Genomic DNA, 18,765 nt, shown 5'->3' on the forward strand with positions numbered 1-18,765 from the left:
AGCCCAAAAGGCAAAAATCATATCTGAGGGAGGATGTGGCTTGATGTAGACCTGGTCTTGGAGCCAGTTAACCATGCTTTGATCTCAGTAGAATTTGATTATAGATAGGAAAAAATAAATTCCCTACCACAGCCTGCAACCTGAAAGCCAGAAAGACAGAAAGAAGCACTGGAGACTGTGGAAAACTTGACAAAATCTCTGGAAACAGCACAGTAAATCAGCCTGTGAGCTGAGACCAAATTAATATAGGTGCCATTCAGAACAGTCTGGTTTCTCCCAACAAAGAAGGTGCATTCTTCCTGGCAATGGCAGGAGTTTGTAGGGACTCTTGACTGATTTGTCTGGAAAAGTCAAACCAGATGACATGCACTGGACAGAGGAATGCCAAGTGACTTTCACTAGCTAAAAAAGCCTTCTGGCTATTGATCCCCCACAGTGAGTCAAGAAGTTTCTCCAAGCTGAGTTAATGTCCTGGCATTCAGGGGAGCAAACACATCCCCCCTCACCCCAAAGGGTACACTCCTGAGGACAGGAGTCAGTCTGCCTCTCTCTCGCATAACTAGACTCTCCTTAACATTAAATATATATATATATAAAAACAGTAAACTATCAACAAAAAGTTCCAGATATGACCAGAAGACCAGAATAACTGATTTTTTAAAAAAACTGATTTTTTTTTCAGACTTTGAGTATGGCATAGCATTTTCCAACATCAGTCAGGACCTTTACGCCTCAAAGAACAATAGAAGCTTCCATTTTTTCAATGCTTTTCCTTTTTTTTCCTTCATTTAAACAAAGTCAGAAATGAATGAAGCTGTAGGAGTCCTCTCGTTCAGTTACAGTGGTCCTCTGTACAACACAATAGTCCCCAATGCTCTTTTTTTTCTCATCTCTGACAGGAAACCCATAGTCTAATTATGCTTTTAAATGAACATAATGTTATATGTTGTAACTCTTAAGTGGGACATTATACTGCCATTATAACCCTAGAACTGACAAGGTAGCCCCTATATGGAATCCTTTGTACATAGGAAATCTACCAACAGATAAATAATGCATCTATTTAATCATTTCATAATTTTCCTTCATTTCTGAGCTGATGATACTTCATTAGATAGTAAGCCAGAAAGAGTGATGCCCAAGGAAACACCGAAGAAGATGAACACAGAACATCAGTGAAAAACAACTTAGTAAAAAACATATTCTTCTTATGAAGAGATAGAGACAGCTAGGGATATTTAGAAAATGAAGACTGAGGAAGTACTTAGTCTTGAAAAACTGTGACTTAAGAATAATGATGAGATATGCATTACCCATACTATGTACTATCTCTCTTCACGTTCAGATGAATAGCTAGTAAAGTTAGGCTTTAATTCCTTGTTCTGTGCAATCTATATTTTCTTACTTTACCAGGCAAATCTCTGTTTACTTGCCAAGTCGTCAAAAGCTTAGGAAAGCTACAGTATATGAATTTTTCTGCGTAGTCTTACAAAAAATCCACCCAATTTTTGTAATAGCTTTTAAAGAAACCACCCAAGTAAGCCTGGCAGAATCTGCATACTGAACATTGCTGAAGGAAATTTGTGTTTCCTTAGGAAAATTATTCTTTTACAAGCTGCTTCCCCTACATAGATTTATCTATGTCTTTCCACCTTCCTCAGGTAAAATTCTCACTGACTTCACTGGGAGTTTCTCGGAAGAAATGAATATTTCATAATGCTGTAAATCCCAAACCAGATTGGATTTCTTATTCACAATTTCCTCAATCAAAAATTGACACTGAATTTGATGAAAAATTGAGTAACACAAGTATTTCAACAAAGATAGGAAGTCCTATTTATTTTCAGAGACAAAGTAGCCATGTTCAACTTTTTTTTAAATTATCGATGAAGAATGGCATTTTCAACCAATGGAAACCCTGTTGAGGTCAAAGGAAATGTCTGACTTTATTCCATGTGAGAAGGATGTTGCTATTTCACTAAAGGTAGTTTTCCACTGCATAAACATCCTTGAAAACTATCAGTGCTCTTTCCAAGATGAGAGATATTAACTTTTCATGCAGTAAATTGGATTGATGCATTTTGAAAATGAAACATTTCAAAGACCCTTTTTTGAATTCTCCCATTGGTAGTTTAAAATTTCAATAAATCAATAAATGTGCCCTGTAAAGATCAACATAAAATGGACCTTTCAACTTCATTAGTTCGTTACACCTGTGCAAAGTCAGCGCTAACTAACAATCAGAATAATAGGATTTTTACAGCTTGTTTCTCTAGCATAAAGGGCTGCAGCAGGTGCTAAGAAAAAAATATGCCTGGGAAGCCTGATGCTAATAATTCAAATGATCTACAGGCTCCATTGATTTCAACAACCTTAGCCAATTTAGAGGAGCTAGGAATCTAACACCTTCTGATTAACTTGCTGTCATGATGACCTGCTCTTAAAGGAAAGAACGATAGATCTGCATTACCTGCTCCATTTATACACCAGAGCCATAGGAAGAGGCAGTAAGTTGAAAGGTTGGGACAACTTCTTAAAGTCCAAATGTTACAGGAATGGCCAACAAAAATGCTAATTAAAGAACAAATTGGCCAAGCTGCTTTGCAAACTGTACTCAGTGTCCATGTCCTGAAAACTTTAGAAAGCAAAGGTTAGCTCTAGAGTTTAAAGAGCAGGTTACCTGATGTTTTTGTGGATCAGCAGTGCTGTGGAAAAGCGCAGCACCTGGAACGTGCCCATCGCCAGGAGGTTCCCCTGCGCCGGTGCCAAGGGAAACATGGGACGTGGCCAGCAGCTGAGCACTGATGGGACCATAGCCATTGGAAGGACGATGAACATTGTTCGAGGCAGTGGCTACTTCATCTTCATCACCGGAGTCCGTAATCAGGATAAACTCAGCCTTAAAAAGGTCATTCTCCTGCATTTCTCCTTCACTCGAGTTACACCCTGGGGCCTGGAAAGCCGTTCGGGTGCTGTCTGTATGGACGTTGGACACGCGTTCTTGTCTGGCCCCGCTCTTTAAGGCCAGCTCATCAGAGACTGTGTTAGACTGCAAAAGATACAAGGAAAAAGATCCCAATTAGCTGCATTTTATTTGTGTTCCCCAAAATACGAAGTAATTTTGGCTTGCAGTGGTGGCTGGCACCGCACTACCAAAAGTGCAGAGGGCAAATGAAGAATTTGGGCATGAGCAGCCAGCAGCAACGAGCTCCCCAGGGAGCCCCCTGCTTCCAGCCCCCCAGCTGATGCTGTGGGGCCTGCCTTCCCAGCAACTCGCAGAGCAACAGGGGACTGTGAGCACAACGACGGCCTGAGCCCGGGGCTGGCACGGGAATGGAAAAAGAGGGTGCAGTCAAGCCGAATGAGCTGTCAGACCAGACTATGCCAGACGCGATGGGAAGGCATCCTGACCATGGGATCCACGGGAGCCAACAATGCTCCTCAGAGGAGTCTGACAGACGAATCTGGGACAAAACCTATACATACTAATGAAGAAACAAAGGCCTTTAAGCCAGGGAATTCTCTGAAGAGAGCAGACAAAGAATCTGAGGTCAGAGAGCTTTACTGTATGTTCAAGCTTCTCAGCACAGACCACAATTGTTCTTCGTATTTTCTGCAATTTCCACTTCCAGTACGTAACTTCTCAAGCACACTTTGGATGAGAGCAGGAGTAGTGCAAGCTGGGCATATGACACACACATCACCAAATCATTCAGTATTGAAACCGCTATGGTAAATCATATTTCTCTTGAAGGAGGAATCAGGTAAAAGAACAGAAATATTGTGCACTGCAAGAGAAAGCCTGTAGATGGGGCTCATATTTGAATCCTGCTTGAGGAATACAGTAATGACAAATTTCCACTGGCAGCTCCATGAGTCCCTGGAGTCCAGTTCTTCAAAAAAATATTAGACCGTAAAGGGGGATACCACCGGTATGACTTTGGAGGTGTTATTTTCATTATCTGATGTTGGTTGGTTTTTTTAAGTACTGTTCAGGTTCTAGACATTTTAGAAAAGGGAGTAATCAGTGCTATGAAGGCCTCACTACTGCATCACCTGCCAGGAAATTTTTCTCTGCCTACAGAGAAACACAGGGAGACAGGGGTCAGGAATACCTGATTCTGCCTTACCCAGGGCACTACTTACAGCAAAACCGATACTGAGTGGCTGGAAATGTAACTCATGAGTTAAACATCCTGAGGATAATATTCCAGCACATGTCTCTTCAAACATGTCCATTCTCTGCCCAGACCAACCCCTTTTTTAGTCAGATAGGCCACTGAAAATGCTGGAGCACATTCAGGTTAGAGGACTGTGAACTTCTGTGAAAAGTTTATTAGCACCAAGAACTGCAGCCCCAGCAACGTCCCAGGGAAGGAGCTGTTACACAAGAGCAGAACCACCATAAGCATTAATATTAATCTGAGGGTTCCAGTTTCCTCTCAAGCAGCATGGAATAAAAGAAGAGGCTGTTAAGCATTGTGAGGCAGGAAAGGAATAACAAACGCTATGGGCTGGCTAAAGGCAGGAGAACCAGGAATGTTGTGCTGCTGGCTTCACCGTCACAGGAAATTGTGGGGACAAGCTTTCAAAAACAAAAGGCAAGCTTTCACTTTGATGCATTACTACGCAGCTATGAAAGGGATTGGCACCTTTGCTGGAAGCCACAGCACTGGCATTTGCTGAAACCAGGATCCAGTGACCAACTCTTGGTCGATTCCCATGTGATAACACTCCTCACGCACTACCCTTTCTCCCATAAAGATCAGGAAGGAATCTCCCCTTGTCTGCCAAGAATATAGCCCTTGCATGACTGACAGAGGACAGTATTGAGATGGGCAAGGGTTTCCTTCCAATATAAACTCTGCCAAAGGCAAAACAGGCTGTTGAGCAGATATCAGGCTTCTCTTGCGCAACAATTTTGCATCTCTGGTAGGCTTGGTAATTAAAACAAAGCACAAGCCAAGAAACAGTCCAAGGGAAAAGAGCTTCAGTTCAGCGATGCTCAGGACAAAATTTTCTGTATCTTTTGAAAGAGTGGAAAAATTAGCACAAACAAAGTCTACCTTCTTTATAATTTCTTGATTGCTCAGATCCTTTGGCTCATCTGGAATTGTCACAAGGAACTTAGAGACATCTACAACCTCAAAATGAGTTGGAAGTCTTCCAATGGATGGTACGAATGTGAAGGTCAATGGTTTGGTTGCAGATTCTTGAGAAGTGACCTATGAAACACACAATTAGTTCAACTTTTTTGTCCAAATAAAAATTATTTTTGTCAGAGTTGATATAATATTAATTACGTCATCTACATAACTTACAAGCCTACTATTAAATATACTGGTCATTGGGTTTTTTTCACAGATCATTTTATATTAAGGTCTTCTTTAACAGACAGAATACTGCCTTGATAATATCACCGTCCTATATATTCTAATGGCGTGCCATGGCAGACAGGAGAGAATTTGTTCAATAATTTGTTATTCTTTCTATTTTCCATACCAGAAACAGAAAACCATATTCAATTCATTTCAAGGCTGCTTTTATCTTTATTTAACTCCACTTTAGTAGAACAACAATGTAATTATACTGCTGTATCTGGACATATTATAGTCCCTAGAGTATTTGCTTAACAACTTATAACAAATTGGAAGAACCTTTGCTCTCCAAAAAGAAAGCAAAACATGTTTACATTTTCTAATGCAAATGTAGCTAATTCTGAACAACATCTGGGATTAATTCTGATTCAAGGAAAGGATTTTCTCCCATTTTCTTTGGACCATTCAGCCACATACACCAACTAATTCTGTGTCTGTCTTCTCATTTCTCCCTCCCCAACTTGCATTCTCACTAGGACCATGTACGCAGGGCCTGAATGCGTACGAGAAGAGAGACTAAGAGAAGGCAATTTCACCTAAACGTTCAATTTTATGACAGTGCTCTCCCATCACTTCCATCTTCTTCACAGGAGACACTGGACAGGAAAAATAAGTCCACACCATGGCAAAACTCTCAGTTCTTTTTGCCAGATATCAGGGGGAGAGGAACTCCAAAGGCCTTGGCAAGGTGAGTAGAGAGAACCACATCCCAAACACTGAACCTCGTATACTGACTTTCCCACTACTTGTTGGTGTGGAAAATCCTTCTTTCTGATTGAAAACTATGGAATTTTCCCTTGTTTTATCTCATCTGATTTAAAGCATATGGCAGTTAATTGTGTTTTCAATGAAGTCTAATATGCAGAACCTTGAACCGTATTGAATCATAGAGAAAAACAGGACCATCGCTTTGACTCTTTTTTTTGGCTTACTTGTTTAAAGTGAAACAAATTGGAGAGCTATGGCTCTCATTATGCTTCTTTGTAATTTGCATCCATAAGGAAATAGCAGTTACGGAACAGAGTGGGATTATGGAATACATTCACATCACTTGGTCTTCTCGTGACTGGAACATTAAAAACGATAGACACAGATTTCCAGTTTTTAAAAAACCTAAGCAAATATTAATTACTTCCATTGGCAGCTGTCTCCTGGAGGCCTTGAGCAAAACAGAGGCAGGTTATTTATACAAACACTGCCAACTGCTCTTTTCTCTACAGTTTAGGAGAATTCTGCTCTCTCAGACACACCGAGAATAAATTTCCATGTATCCACCTCTAATTCTGAAAGAATAAGGTGGTTTGATGTTTGAAAGTGGAAAATCTGAAAGAATGGCAGACATCTCGGTTCTGAAATCGGGCCTTTGTATTCACAAACTCACACAAATAGGTTACATTACACTGCAGGCTTGCTGCCCAGTTAGAGGTGTGTACTCAAGGGTGCGGGACAAGGTGGTCTCCTACTTTTCCCCCCCTCCACTTCACACAAGTGGCCAAGCACCGGAGGACACGATGCATGGCCTAAATCAGTAGCAAAAGGGTGGCTGCTAACTGCTCCACCACGCCAGGAGCTCTGGATGTTATTTTGTGTGAGGGAGACTCAACATAGCTCTGTCCTTCTCTCAGCAGCCAAGTGTCCTGGTTTCAGCAGGGATAGAGTTAATTTCCTTCCTAGTAGCTGGTACAGTGCTGTGTTTTGGATTTAGGATGGGAACAAAATTGATAAGGCACCGATGTTTTAGTTGTTGCTAGGTAGTGCTTACACTGGCCAAGGACTTTCTAGTTTTCCATGCTCTACCGACTGAGAAGGCTGCAGGTGCACAAGAAGCTGGGAGGGGGCACAGCCAAACTGGCCAAAGGGACATTCCATACCATGTGACGTCATGCTCAGTACATAAACTGGGGGAAGCTGGCCGGGGGGGCCGCTGCTCGGGGACTGGCTGGGCATCGGTCGGCAGGGGGGGAGCAATTGCACTGTGCATCACTTGCTTTGTGTATTATTACTATTATCATATTATTATCATTATCATTTTATTTCAATTATTAAACTGTTTTTATCTCAACCCACAAGTTTTTCTCATGTGCTTTTCCAATTCTCTCCCCCATCCCATCGGGAGGGGGGGAGTGAGCGAGCGGCTGCATGGTGCTTAGTTGCCAACTGAGGTTAAACCACGACACCAAGGTACCCAGGTCTGATAATTGCTCTTCATAAAGCAGCAACACAATTTTAAAATATTAATACCTGGCACATCAAACACTTAGTCCTTGCTCCTGATATAAGTCGGCAGAGTAACATCAGTACTCAAGGATGTACTCGTTAGCGAGCAGCCACCAGTCCCTACAATGCAGCCAGGGATGCAGCCTCCACCTGAGCACCTGCTGTACCCAAAGGTGCTCTTCAAGAAGCAGGATTACCTGCACACAGGCCAGAGCACCCATCGTATTGGCATTCATGATTTCTGTACAGCTGACACTGTCCATTACAGTCTTACACAGCACCTGGGTCTCCACCGAAATCAGCTAGAGATGGCCTTTGCTTTTCTGCAGGTCTGCGGCTGTGCTTTCATCTTCTCTCTCTGACTAGGAAAAGCAGTTAGTGACTCTGGCTACCTCGGTCATCTTTACTAACATTTTCCTCCTCTACCTCACCCTCTCGTCATGCTCTTGTTTGACACTTGACATCAGTTGTTTTGTATCAGTGAGTATTCTTGTGTCAGAGCACAAAATATTCCTTATAAAAGAAAAAGGAAGAGAGAAAGAAAAAGTGTGAAAATAGCAAGCCCCCACACAAACAGATTAATAGACAATTCCAATCAAATGTGCTAGCATTGCTAAACTCCCAGTACTTTATCTGCATATTTGTAACGAGGAAATATAAATAAAAAGCCAAGTTATGAGGCTCCAGACCATTGCATAGTAATGGGGAGGTCTTGCCAGCACCTACTTCTATACTGTGTCTTACCCTGCACTTCCAATTTTATTGCTTTGGTGAAAAAATTAAAGAATACCTGAACAAAACCTTGTTGTATTTGGCCTAAACACATTGTAGAAATAACCATCAAAATTGCTTGCAAGCTAAAACTAAGGTTGGAAAACATATATAAAGATGTGCAAGCTAGAATATTTTTTAGATGGAAGATGCCATTAAAGCATGGTATTATTTATATTCCCCTAGTGTATTTTATTTTTCCTGGAGTTTAGAAAGTATAAACCAGCAAATAGAATTACTGCATTTCAGAAAGTTTTAAGTTGTCAGATGCTGTGTGAGGCAGCATGGAGGAATCCGCTCCATTTAGGTTCATTCATAGCAAGTGGGAAACAGGAACTTCTAGCAGGTAAAACTGGTCATGCAATTTAGGCTGCATCACAGAAACCTAGACAACGAGCAAATATCACAAGGGTGGTCAGAAGACCCAAATGTTTCCACTGGGGAAAACAAAAGAGAAAAAACTCTTGTTTAAAAATATCTTTTAAGTGGTTGTTTTCGTTTCACAGATTTCAAAAAATAAGTAAAAATACTTTGACATTTTAAAATGTAAATTTTATTTGGACAATGTGAAGCAGAAGGAACCATTACATATTTTTCTTTTTTTTTTTTTAAGGTAGAGAAAGGATTTTTGCGCCTTTTTTCATATAGTCATGTCAGTTACTCTATCTCTCTTACTGATGTTTCTATCCTTGAAGAACTGAAAGAAATTAACCAGGTGTACTTTCAGCATTTAATTACATCTATTAAAAGCCACTCTGACATGTAGAGGTAAATAATAACGAAATAACCTTAAAATTCAAATATATAAAAATATATATGTGAAACTTTCTTGCAGATTATCATCTTTTCTCTAGGTCCAATAGTAACAGCAGAAGGAATTCAATGCCATGCATTCCCTGCTGCTGTAATTCATTTGAATCAATAGAGTTATGGTGGCAGAAAAATACCATATGTGACATCTATTCAAGTGAATACTAATGAATTCTGGGTTATATTATATAATCAACTTCATGCACAATGAAATAATTGATTGTTTTTAATTGCATCCTTTCATGTTACTTAGTTCTTTGAAGAATATAAATTTTAGAGTTTAATATAAATAACCTTTGAATATCCATTGGGGGCTATAGTCTGCTGCATAATACATTGCCAAAGAGCTTCAAAAGGAGAAACGTATTCTAGATGACTTCCATGACTTCCTATGTCATCAATTTACAAACAGGTTTGTTGCATATTTAATACCATCAATTTAAAACTGCCCCGGGGATTGTAACTTAAATTATATTAATTATTGTTTTCATTACCACAGCTTCTACAGTCCTTACATGTAGAGCACATTTTTATTGTCTTGGTTACCTTATGAAGACAAATGAACACTTCTATTTAATCTCTTGCATGCTCTATATGCATTCAGCATACTGTCTATTTTGTAATTTAAATTGAGGTTCCATTGTCAGTGATTGCTTCCCAGGATTTCCTTCTGGAATACAGATTGCTAAAGTGAAATTTAAGATGCTGGTTCACATTACCACTTCTTCAACTGATTTGCTAATGTAAGTCATTTCGCTAATAAAATGACACCCTGAGAAAACCTCACACTTGAAATATCAAGTACTTCCTTTTGAGGCTGTTTATTTATTTTCTTAAAGGACAAAAAAGGAAATATACGTATAAATAATAGCAAAATAACAAGCGTGTGCATCATACCATAGAAACACATTTACTGACGCACTGTTTTGGTCAGAGCACAAATTCACATGCCCACAATTCCTGCATGATAAATATAGCTCTAACACACAGAGCAGAGCTAAAGCTGCTCACCCAGCCAGGGAGAGAGGCCAACCGAAAACACGGCCTGGGTTGTGTAACCTCTCCTTAAACTCCTTTTCTGTGTTCAGGCTAAAGTCAAACCACAGAAGAGAGATTGTCTTCTCCTCGAGACAGAGAACAAGGCTAGTCTACTATGGATGAAATTATCAGTTAATGAGATGTAGGAATCTTCAGCATATCTTCTTATCCTGACATTATAGCTATCACAGTAACCTAATACGGATTAGCTGATCATTGTGTAATATGAGCTCTGGCTTATCTAAAACCTTTTACAAACAGCAGCAGATGATCATCTGAACACCAACTTTATATCTGTGAAACTTCAGGGGAAAAGCTAAATCCACTCCAAAAGTCCAGGATGAAATTACAGCCCAGCTGAAGCTTGTGCCAAAATTCCCACCGACAGCTGTGGTCCAGGAACTTCCCTAAGCCCTGTGATGTGCCCATTGTATCACCTTCAGCAAATCACTTTTTGCTTCTTTCAATACAGCAGCACACTCTAAAATGCACACGCAGACAAATATCTTTTGAAAATTAATGTGTGTAAAGCACTAGAAAGAGCAAATTAATAATAGTATAAAATTGTAATCTATTATTCAAAATGCAAGAGCTCATTCAGCTGAAGTGTTTCTTTTCAACAATAATTTTAATTTGCTCTTCAGCCCAGCAGGCTTTATACAACTGTAATTGCTCTTTCATACTGGTCTACACATATGCAGCTAAGCATGGTGAAAAATAAGTGAAGGTAACCTTTAATTTCCTCCTTTGTAAAGGGGGAGTAAAATACCTTGCCTGTTATGTTTGATTGATTTAATTAAGTGCAGTTTGGCTAAATGGTCATAAAACATTAGACCCTAAGGTGACCTGGGTCTCTAAATCATATTCTAGGATCACTGACACACTTAAAGCCCTTATTTGCTCCAGTCTCCTAAACCTCCTAGGAAGGTAAGGTAAAAACACCTCTGTTGTAACATCCCAAGCTGCTCTAGTCCATCACCCACGCACAAACCTCCAGCTAGACAGTCCCACACCCAGGCTGCCTCCAGCTACTCCCTCAGCAGGTAATCACCGTTTCCTTCTGTTTGTCCTGCATTCATTTTACTGTGTGGATCAATCAGAAATGACCCAGAAATATTGCTGTTGATTTTGCACAGGGTTTTTTGTAGTATGGGCAGGCTTGCCATCTGGTCTTGCATAAAAGCAGTCAAACACTGGCAAAAGTAGACTGAAATAGTTTGAAGGGTGATTGCAAAAGAAAATTAAAAAAAAAAAACCCCAACTGGTCCTGTCTAGCATGTACACGGACTGCTTATCAAATACGTGAGCAGTGAGAAGACTCCCTGAGAAATGGGAGACTTCAGACCAAGTCCAGTGCCCGTAGATACACAAAAATATCTGCACCTAAACTTAGGTCCTTATGAGGTCATAGGACTTACGAGTTCATATGTAGAGTACCCATACTAGTGTATACACAGAGACATTCACACACACTGATATACATAATATATGCTTATACAATGTCATGATACTTCTGCCCAACAAAAAAGCTGCAGACTGCTTAGTCACATTAGAATAACAGCAGCGAGGCACAACGGATCCCAGTTTTCCAGTCCTTTTTTGAACACCACCGTCTCAATTATTCAGTGAGAAACTGAAAGTTAACATGAATTTATTCTTTTTCCTGTAAAAGTTTCTTGCAATTTCAGCCCTGCAAGAGAGTCCCAGAATGCTGCTGTCATCCTCACAGCAGTCTTGGAACACAGTCTGATTAATGCGTATGACATAATTCCCCTCATTTTCTTTTCCCAAAAGCTGCACCTATCACTAAGCAGGTGTAATTTTCAAATGAAGCACTGGGAATAGAAATAAATCCCTACTTACATCTGTCAGAGCTGAGAGATCAGTCTTGTGGGATGATGCTAGCAAGGAACTTCAATTTTACAGTAGCACGCATCAGACATTTGCCCTTTGGTTTCTTGAGATGTCTGAGTGGTTGAAGGCCAGAGGGATTTCAGCCAGACTATCTCCCTCCCCACGGAGCTGAGGCTCACACGTGGTGAGGTTTCGCCACCACACCACTGAGCGCTGCCAGTCCTGCCCTCACCACCGCAGCAGGATCAAGCCCACATGGTGCTGCCACCGCAGATGAGCACCTCAGCCGTTCTCCTTTCAAAGATGCATTGCAAAGCAACTTTGGTAACACACCAGTGATATTGTTGCAAGCAATACATTTTGGGAGCAGGTGGTGCCTAGGATCACATCGGTGTCTATATGTATCCCTGCATGTGTCTTCTAATGGACCATTATTTTTGTACAGTGAACTAACTATTGAGTGACTCCAGAAAAAGTGTATATATGTGCTAATAAAACATATGTCATGTTATCAGGAAACCATAGCTTGAAGACTGTTGAAAAAAACCAGGGGATTTTAACAGATGCCTCCAAAAGTACAAGCACAAGATAATAGCAGAAGCCTTGTAAGTGCAAGTATAGGATAGGGGCCCTAGGGCTCCAAGCACAAATCATTAATAATCAGTTATTACTCACTACAGGAATGCAACCTTGTGTGCTGGTATTAAGGATAACACAGGAAGCAAAGGACGAGCATCCAGCATATGTAAAACATATCAAACACCACAGAATTTGGATATAACATAGAATTTGCTGGCCAATGAAGAAAGAACAAGTAGGCGAACTGTCAGCAAACAGAAAAATAACTTCAAGTGGGCTAAAAGTTCCTGGGAAGTAAGCCCAACCATCAACATCATACACCTCCCTGCAAACAACTGGAGATGCTGGCAGCTTCCATAACAATGCATAGAAAAAAAGAAGTGGTAGAAATGAGAAAGTTTGTATAGGTCAGTTTTAACTGTATAATTATTGAGAATGAGCTGTAATAATTGGGCCATTTGGACTTTAAGTGTGAGTATCACTGTAGCTGAACTAGTAATCATCATGTAAGCCCCATGTACGTGTGACTTTGTGCATTTGTGTGAACAGTACAATGAGGAGATGCTAAGAGAAAACAGTAGATTGAAGAGAGGGTAAGTGTGAGAGGTAGTGCATGAAAGTCTTTTGTAAACTGATAAACTGATAAACTCAAGAGATTAGTGGTCCAGTTGAATACACAAGAAATGATAAATTCAGAATACCAAGAGTCAGCCCAATCTGCCCAAGACCACCAGGACACACTGGCATCAGCAGTGAACAAGTTGAACCCTCTCCAAGAAGGCCGTAGCTGCTATAGACAGACAAAGACTGCAGGATTATACATACAAACAAAGAAACAAGAGGCCCCTAACATGACTTACTGACCACTCACCTAGAAGCCAAAGGCATAGCAGTAGAACCTTCTGCTTCTGCACAAAGTGCTCCAGCAAGGTAGCTACGAGTTAGTGTATGAGAGACCTGCATGAGTAACTAAATGCACCATGTGAATAGTTATCCACTGTTAATAAGAACAGCCTCATTCTATTAATGATAATAGCTTGGATAATAAAAAGTGTTCTGGTAAATATTGGTTGTGATGACTGCCTCCTCCAACTTGACCCCCTGTCAGGGAAAAGGGAATTAAAAACATTACAATTCTGTGATTAGACTGCTAATACTTCAATTAGGTTAACTACAAATTTTTGCATCTTTATGTGTGTTTCTCTAGCTTGCACAAGGTATCTGGTCTTTCACCACACCCTTGAGGCTTGGTAGTGATTTGGATGCAGCAGATGAGATTGAGCATTTCCCACTTGAGCAATTTTTCTGCTCATTTTTGAAGAACTGCCTTCCTGCTTTGTTTACACACAACTGAAGGAGGACTGGTACAGCCTCACTTTAGCAGCTGAATTATGCTTTAAACAGCTCCAGGTTAACAGTTGTGTGTGAATCCCTCATGGGCTCTGATGAGATTGTGCTGGATATCGGGGCTCTCAGTGCTTCACTGCAAACCTCCTGTTAGCAAGAGCATTTTAGCAGTATTTTGGCATATGCAACAGCACTGGCAGTCTCTCTCTTTCCCCAGGTATAACTCTATCCAAAACACTTCAACACAGAGTGTGAACACCCCTATCATCCAAGTCTGACAGCAAGAAATTAACAACCATGGTCCTTTATACCACGGTCACCTGGTATTGTAGCACTTACTCTAAAAAAATTCTGCTCAAACCTGAAGGACCACAGGTTAGGCTCAAATTCATTCTCGCTTCCAGCACTTTCAGCAAAGAAAACTGCCTCTTTCCAGGAGAGGATATAACACAGTTTCAAACAGCGGGAGGTCTCTCCCCACCCAGAGACTTCAGCTACCTCTGGGTGACTTGACTGTGCCTGTTCTCTCTGCCTCAGGTTAATAGCTCCTGTCATTACCTACTGCTCCCAGATACAAGCAACCACCTCCACCTGCTCTCACCGAAACTCCAAAAAGCAGATATGCTGTTACTCACGCATATCCTGTAGGTACCATATGCATATGCTCTCCACTGACAGCTGTCTCCTCATTCATTTTGACTGTTTCTGGTTCCCTAGAAGTTTCCTTTTCCTCTCATTTCCCTCTTTTATTACTTCTGTCTGTTCTCAGCTAAACAATGTTAAAAGTACGTTCTATGTCTTGATAGCTTTTCCAGGTTAGTTTTTAAAAAATATTTTCATTTTTGAAAACTGTAAAAAGTAAGGGGGTTTGAGGGTTAACATTTTGGGTGAGTTTGGTTTAATTTGAAAGTAATTTTTCATTTAAAAATAATTGATCTGACAGGGGGAAAGAAAAAGTTGATGTCATTTGCTCTTGGCAGCACAGATTCTATCAAGTTGTCTCCTGTGTTCAGACTCTTTCATTATTATCACACAACTTTTGGGTTTATTTCTTTTAAATCTCTGAAGCATGACATTTTCAATAGATACCTCCTTTCCCAAACTGCTACATCTTGCGTCTGGGCTTTTGTCTTGCTAAGGAGCTGAATTTTTGGAGCAGGGATCCAAAGGATATAAAGAAACACACAGAGCTGTACAGCTTAAATTTTCAAAGGCTATGCACCTGGCACCCGCATATCAATGACAGATAATAGCACACCTTTCACGTTTTAGACTTATCTCACTAATTGATCATGACATACCCTCAAATATAATTTTCAAGATCCAAAAAGCCATCTGGCATCTGGATTTATCAGGTTTTTGATCAATCAGAAAAAGGTATTTAAACAAAAAAAAAGAGATGCTTTCACAGATTTCATGAAGTGAAAATTAAAACCTTATTCTTTATCCACGCTTATATGACCAGACTGAGGACTTCTAGTTTTTCTGCTGCCATTTTTTTCTGCTGCCATTCCAGCAGACAGCAGTGAAAGTCTTATAATACCAGCTAGCCCAGATCCCTCAGCTCCTTTCCGTAAGGAAGAGAACAGAGCTCTCATTGATGGTACATTAGGGATACACATATTTTCGAGTATTTCGGAAATATCAGACGTTAAATTTTCATCTTTTTAACCAATCATAAGAGGAAGCAGTTGGTATTTTAATCATTAAGAAATGGATTATTTCATCCTGTATAATCAGCAATAGGCATTCCATCAGAAGCCGCACCACCCTTTATAGTCATCTGCACAAGGGATTTAACGAATAATCAATACGAGCCCGTCTACAAGCATTCTTACCTGTCCTCTGCTAATAAAACTCAGTGGGCTGATAATTCAGATGCCTCTTTCCCCAGGCTTCTGCCTGTAATATGTAGAGCACACTTGGGAGATAAATAAAAAATGAACATAAAAAAGCAGTGAAGAAACGTGTGATAAAACTGAAGAGGTCATATTTTCCCCTTCTCAGCAAGGATTTTCAGAGGTCCTTTTAATGAGCTATTTTCTGAGTAGGTCTGTGTGGGCCCAGAAGAATGCTGGCTACAAAGAGTAATTATTCTGGCACTCTGCTACTAACAAACAAAAAGGTAAAGCTGAATGGCTGTTGGCTTCTTTTGCACATTTACAGAAGGGCAGGATGATAAACTTAGGATCTCATTTTCTTCTCTGTGCTAATCATTAAAAAGCAGCTGTCTTTAAACATTTAACTTGAGCTTTCCCAGATGTCAAGAATACTGCATGTTTAACAGTGCCAGGGTCATTTTCATATGACTTTATCTATTTGGAAGAATAGCTATACTTGTTACAATTAAGTAATTTTATTTTTATTTTTTCCAGCAAAAAAATTGTTTGTGTGAAGAATTGTCATTTTACAAACTTGACTTTGTCTCATCAAAATAAAACATTTTGAGTTTTGCACTCTGGCATAACCATTCAGCTAAATACAGTTATGTACCATTCCTCAGATATTTTAGAGTGTAGGAGAAAGAGTAGGAGTAGATTTTCCACAGCAGACTGTACATTTTGTACCGAGAACAAGCACAATTTCTTTAGCCAACAAATCTGGGCAGCCTGCAAACTGAAATCTATACCTTGAGTCAGGCTTCCTGTGCAGCTCTGAGTAAGTGCCTATAATCTTGTCTATTCTAAAATATTCTGACAGTCCATGGGTAACTGCAACTTTTTTGCCATATATTCCCAGATATCCTGCATCCACATGACATTATTTGACTAGTTTTGGTGAAGGTAACGTGTAGTTAGCACGTGCCATTCTTAACTTACGACAACTCTCACCTCTCTTGTTTCTGTACCTAGGGATGACATATGGCACCTATCAAAGCTCCCATTTGAGTCCTGCCAAACAGCTCTTCATAACTAGGACTATCCCATTCAGACGGCCATCTTTACCTAAGTCAAGTTCTGGTTTTGCCTTGAAAGTCATATTCCTCCCTGAACAGAGATATAAATTATGTTTACTTTCAAAATCAGGTTTTTCTTCTTTCTAGCCTTATGCTCTTGGTCTTATATTTCAGTGTTAATTAACACATCTACTGACCAGTGATTCTTTCCTTCCTCTTTTTATATTGTCCTTATTAATCTCTTACCACCTAGGTTTCTCTCAGTCATTCTCCTCTCCATTTCCAGTTTACAATCTACCTTTAAGTGATGGCAGAGTTTACAACATCTGAAGCAGGTTTCTAGAAAAGTGGGAAAGCACAGTGTATTGAGGTTTGGCTTCATGACCAAGTATGCTACTAATGTTAGGCTTCTAAAGAAGAGTCTTCCAAACTTAAGCAAAACCCTGTCAATGTTATAAAGAATACTTTAGACTTTCAGCTGAAAATGTGTAAATAACACTATCTCTATAGATACTATAAACTAACCGAAAGAATCACAGTATTATAAAAAGGGCAGGTGACTTAATTTTAACAAACAAAAATACGCATGTTGTCATTTACTTCCTACCAAGATTTTCTTCAGAAGTTCCCAGTATAAGAATACAGGTGACAATGCAATGGAAAACACTTCAGCATGTAGTAACAAAGAAAGTAGATTGAGTACTTGATTCCTACGTATTTGTACTTTCATGTTGCATCTTCATTCTAAGCAATTGGAGGAAGGCATGGGTGTAATAATGGTAGCTTTAGATTAAAGAAGCAATTGAGTTAGTTTGTTGCCAGAACTACAATTTCAGAGATTTCATAAACATTTTTATCACCTTAAAATATTTCAAAGCCCATATTTCCTATAATATCCCAAAATAAACTCAGTACAATGAAGGCTGACCCTGACAGTAATTCCAGTGTATTCTATATAGATCCTTAAACAACCTTCATCACCAGGGAGAACTGGTTACCCTCAAGCTGTGCATTAAATGACATAACTAACATATACTACGTGGGATGTATTCTTTCTCTCCTCCTGTCCAGCAGTTTAACATTTTGGTTATGTTGAGAGTGTTCTTAAGTCAAGGTTATCTTGTGCTATGTTTTTTATTAGCTAAAGATACATACCCTCTGCTTCAAACTATATGTTTTAGATTCCAAAATTCTGTAGCCTTTCAAAGAGACCTTTGTTCCTTTTGCCTTAGTGGCAGATGACTCTGCAGTCTCCTAACAGCAGAGCTGCCAGATTCGGGGAGAATGTTGCTTGCTCACTGCAATGTTCCAAAATGTCTGGATTGAGGAGAGTCCTGCAAGACTTCAGAAGAAATGCTGATTTTTTTTTATCACTTTGGACCATTCTTTGCTGAGAGTTACTTGAAATAAGTCAAATTTTACCTGAGAACTGAGTGAAAATGGATGCAATTTCTCAACTTGGTCTTAGCTTTGAAAAGGGAAGAAATATATCTTGGAGGTCAATTAAACATTATTTCTGTCATTACTAGTAATAGAGCAGTACCATTTATCATCATGCTCCGAATTATAACAATGTACATTATTTCAAAAAGAGACTCAACTCTGAGCTAGAGTCAACTTCAAAACTCTGGAAAATAATATTATATGTGCACAATTTGCTACCAACAGAGATTGCTTTCTATTTTTCATCCACCTCCTGAAAAACGTTTCAGGTGGAAGTGAAGATTGCAATTCAAATTATATAAATTAGGAGGTTAATATAAAAATTAAAAAACTTAAAGTGTTTCAGTTATCAGTTTGTTGTTTTGAGATATTAGTCAAAGTTTTAGTTTGCAAGAGCAGGGATCATTAAATCAGACATCAAATATATATCAT

The 18,765-nt window shown here is 39.6% G+C and overlaps 1 protein-coding gene across 1 annotated transcript in view; it reads right to left on the reverse strand.

The window, feature by feature from the left end:
* The window catches only part of MLIP (muscular LMNA-interacting protein), a 119,191-nt gene that overhangs the window by 65,257 nt on the left and 35,169 nt on the right, over positions 1-18,765 (reverse strand). The window contains exons 2-3 of the mRNA XM_009333256.1: positions 5,067-5,225; positions 2,681-3,049 (exon numbers count right to left, since the gene is read on the reverse strand). Of these exons, the coding sequence (XP_009331531.1) occupies positions 2,681-3,049; positions 5,067-5,225 (528 nt within the window). The remainder of the gene's footprint in view (positions 1-2,680; positions 3,050-5,066; positions 5,226-18,765) is intronic.

The sequence above is a fragment of the Pygoscelis adeliae genome, unplaced genomic scaffold (assembly GCF_000699105.1).
Source record: "Pygoscelis adeliae isolate BGI_AS28 unplaced genomic scaffold, ASM69910v1 Scaffold57, whole genome shotgun sequence".
NCBI classification, from domain to species: domain Eukaryota; kingdom Metazoa; phylum Chordata; class Aves; order Sphenisciformes; family Spheniscidae; genus Pygoscelis; species Pygoscelis adeliae.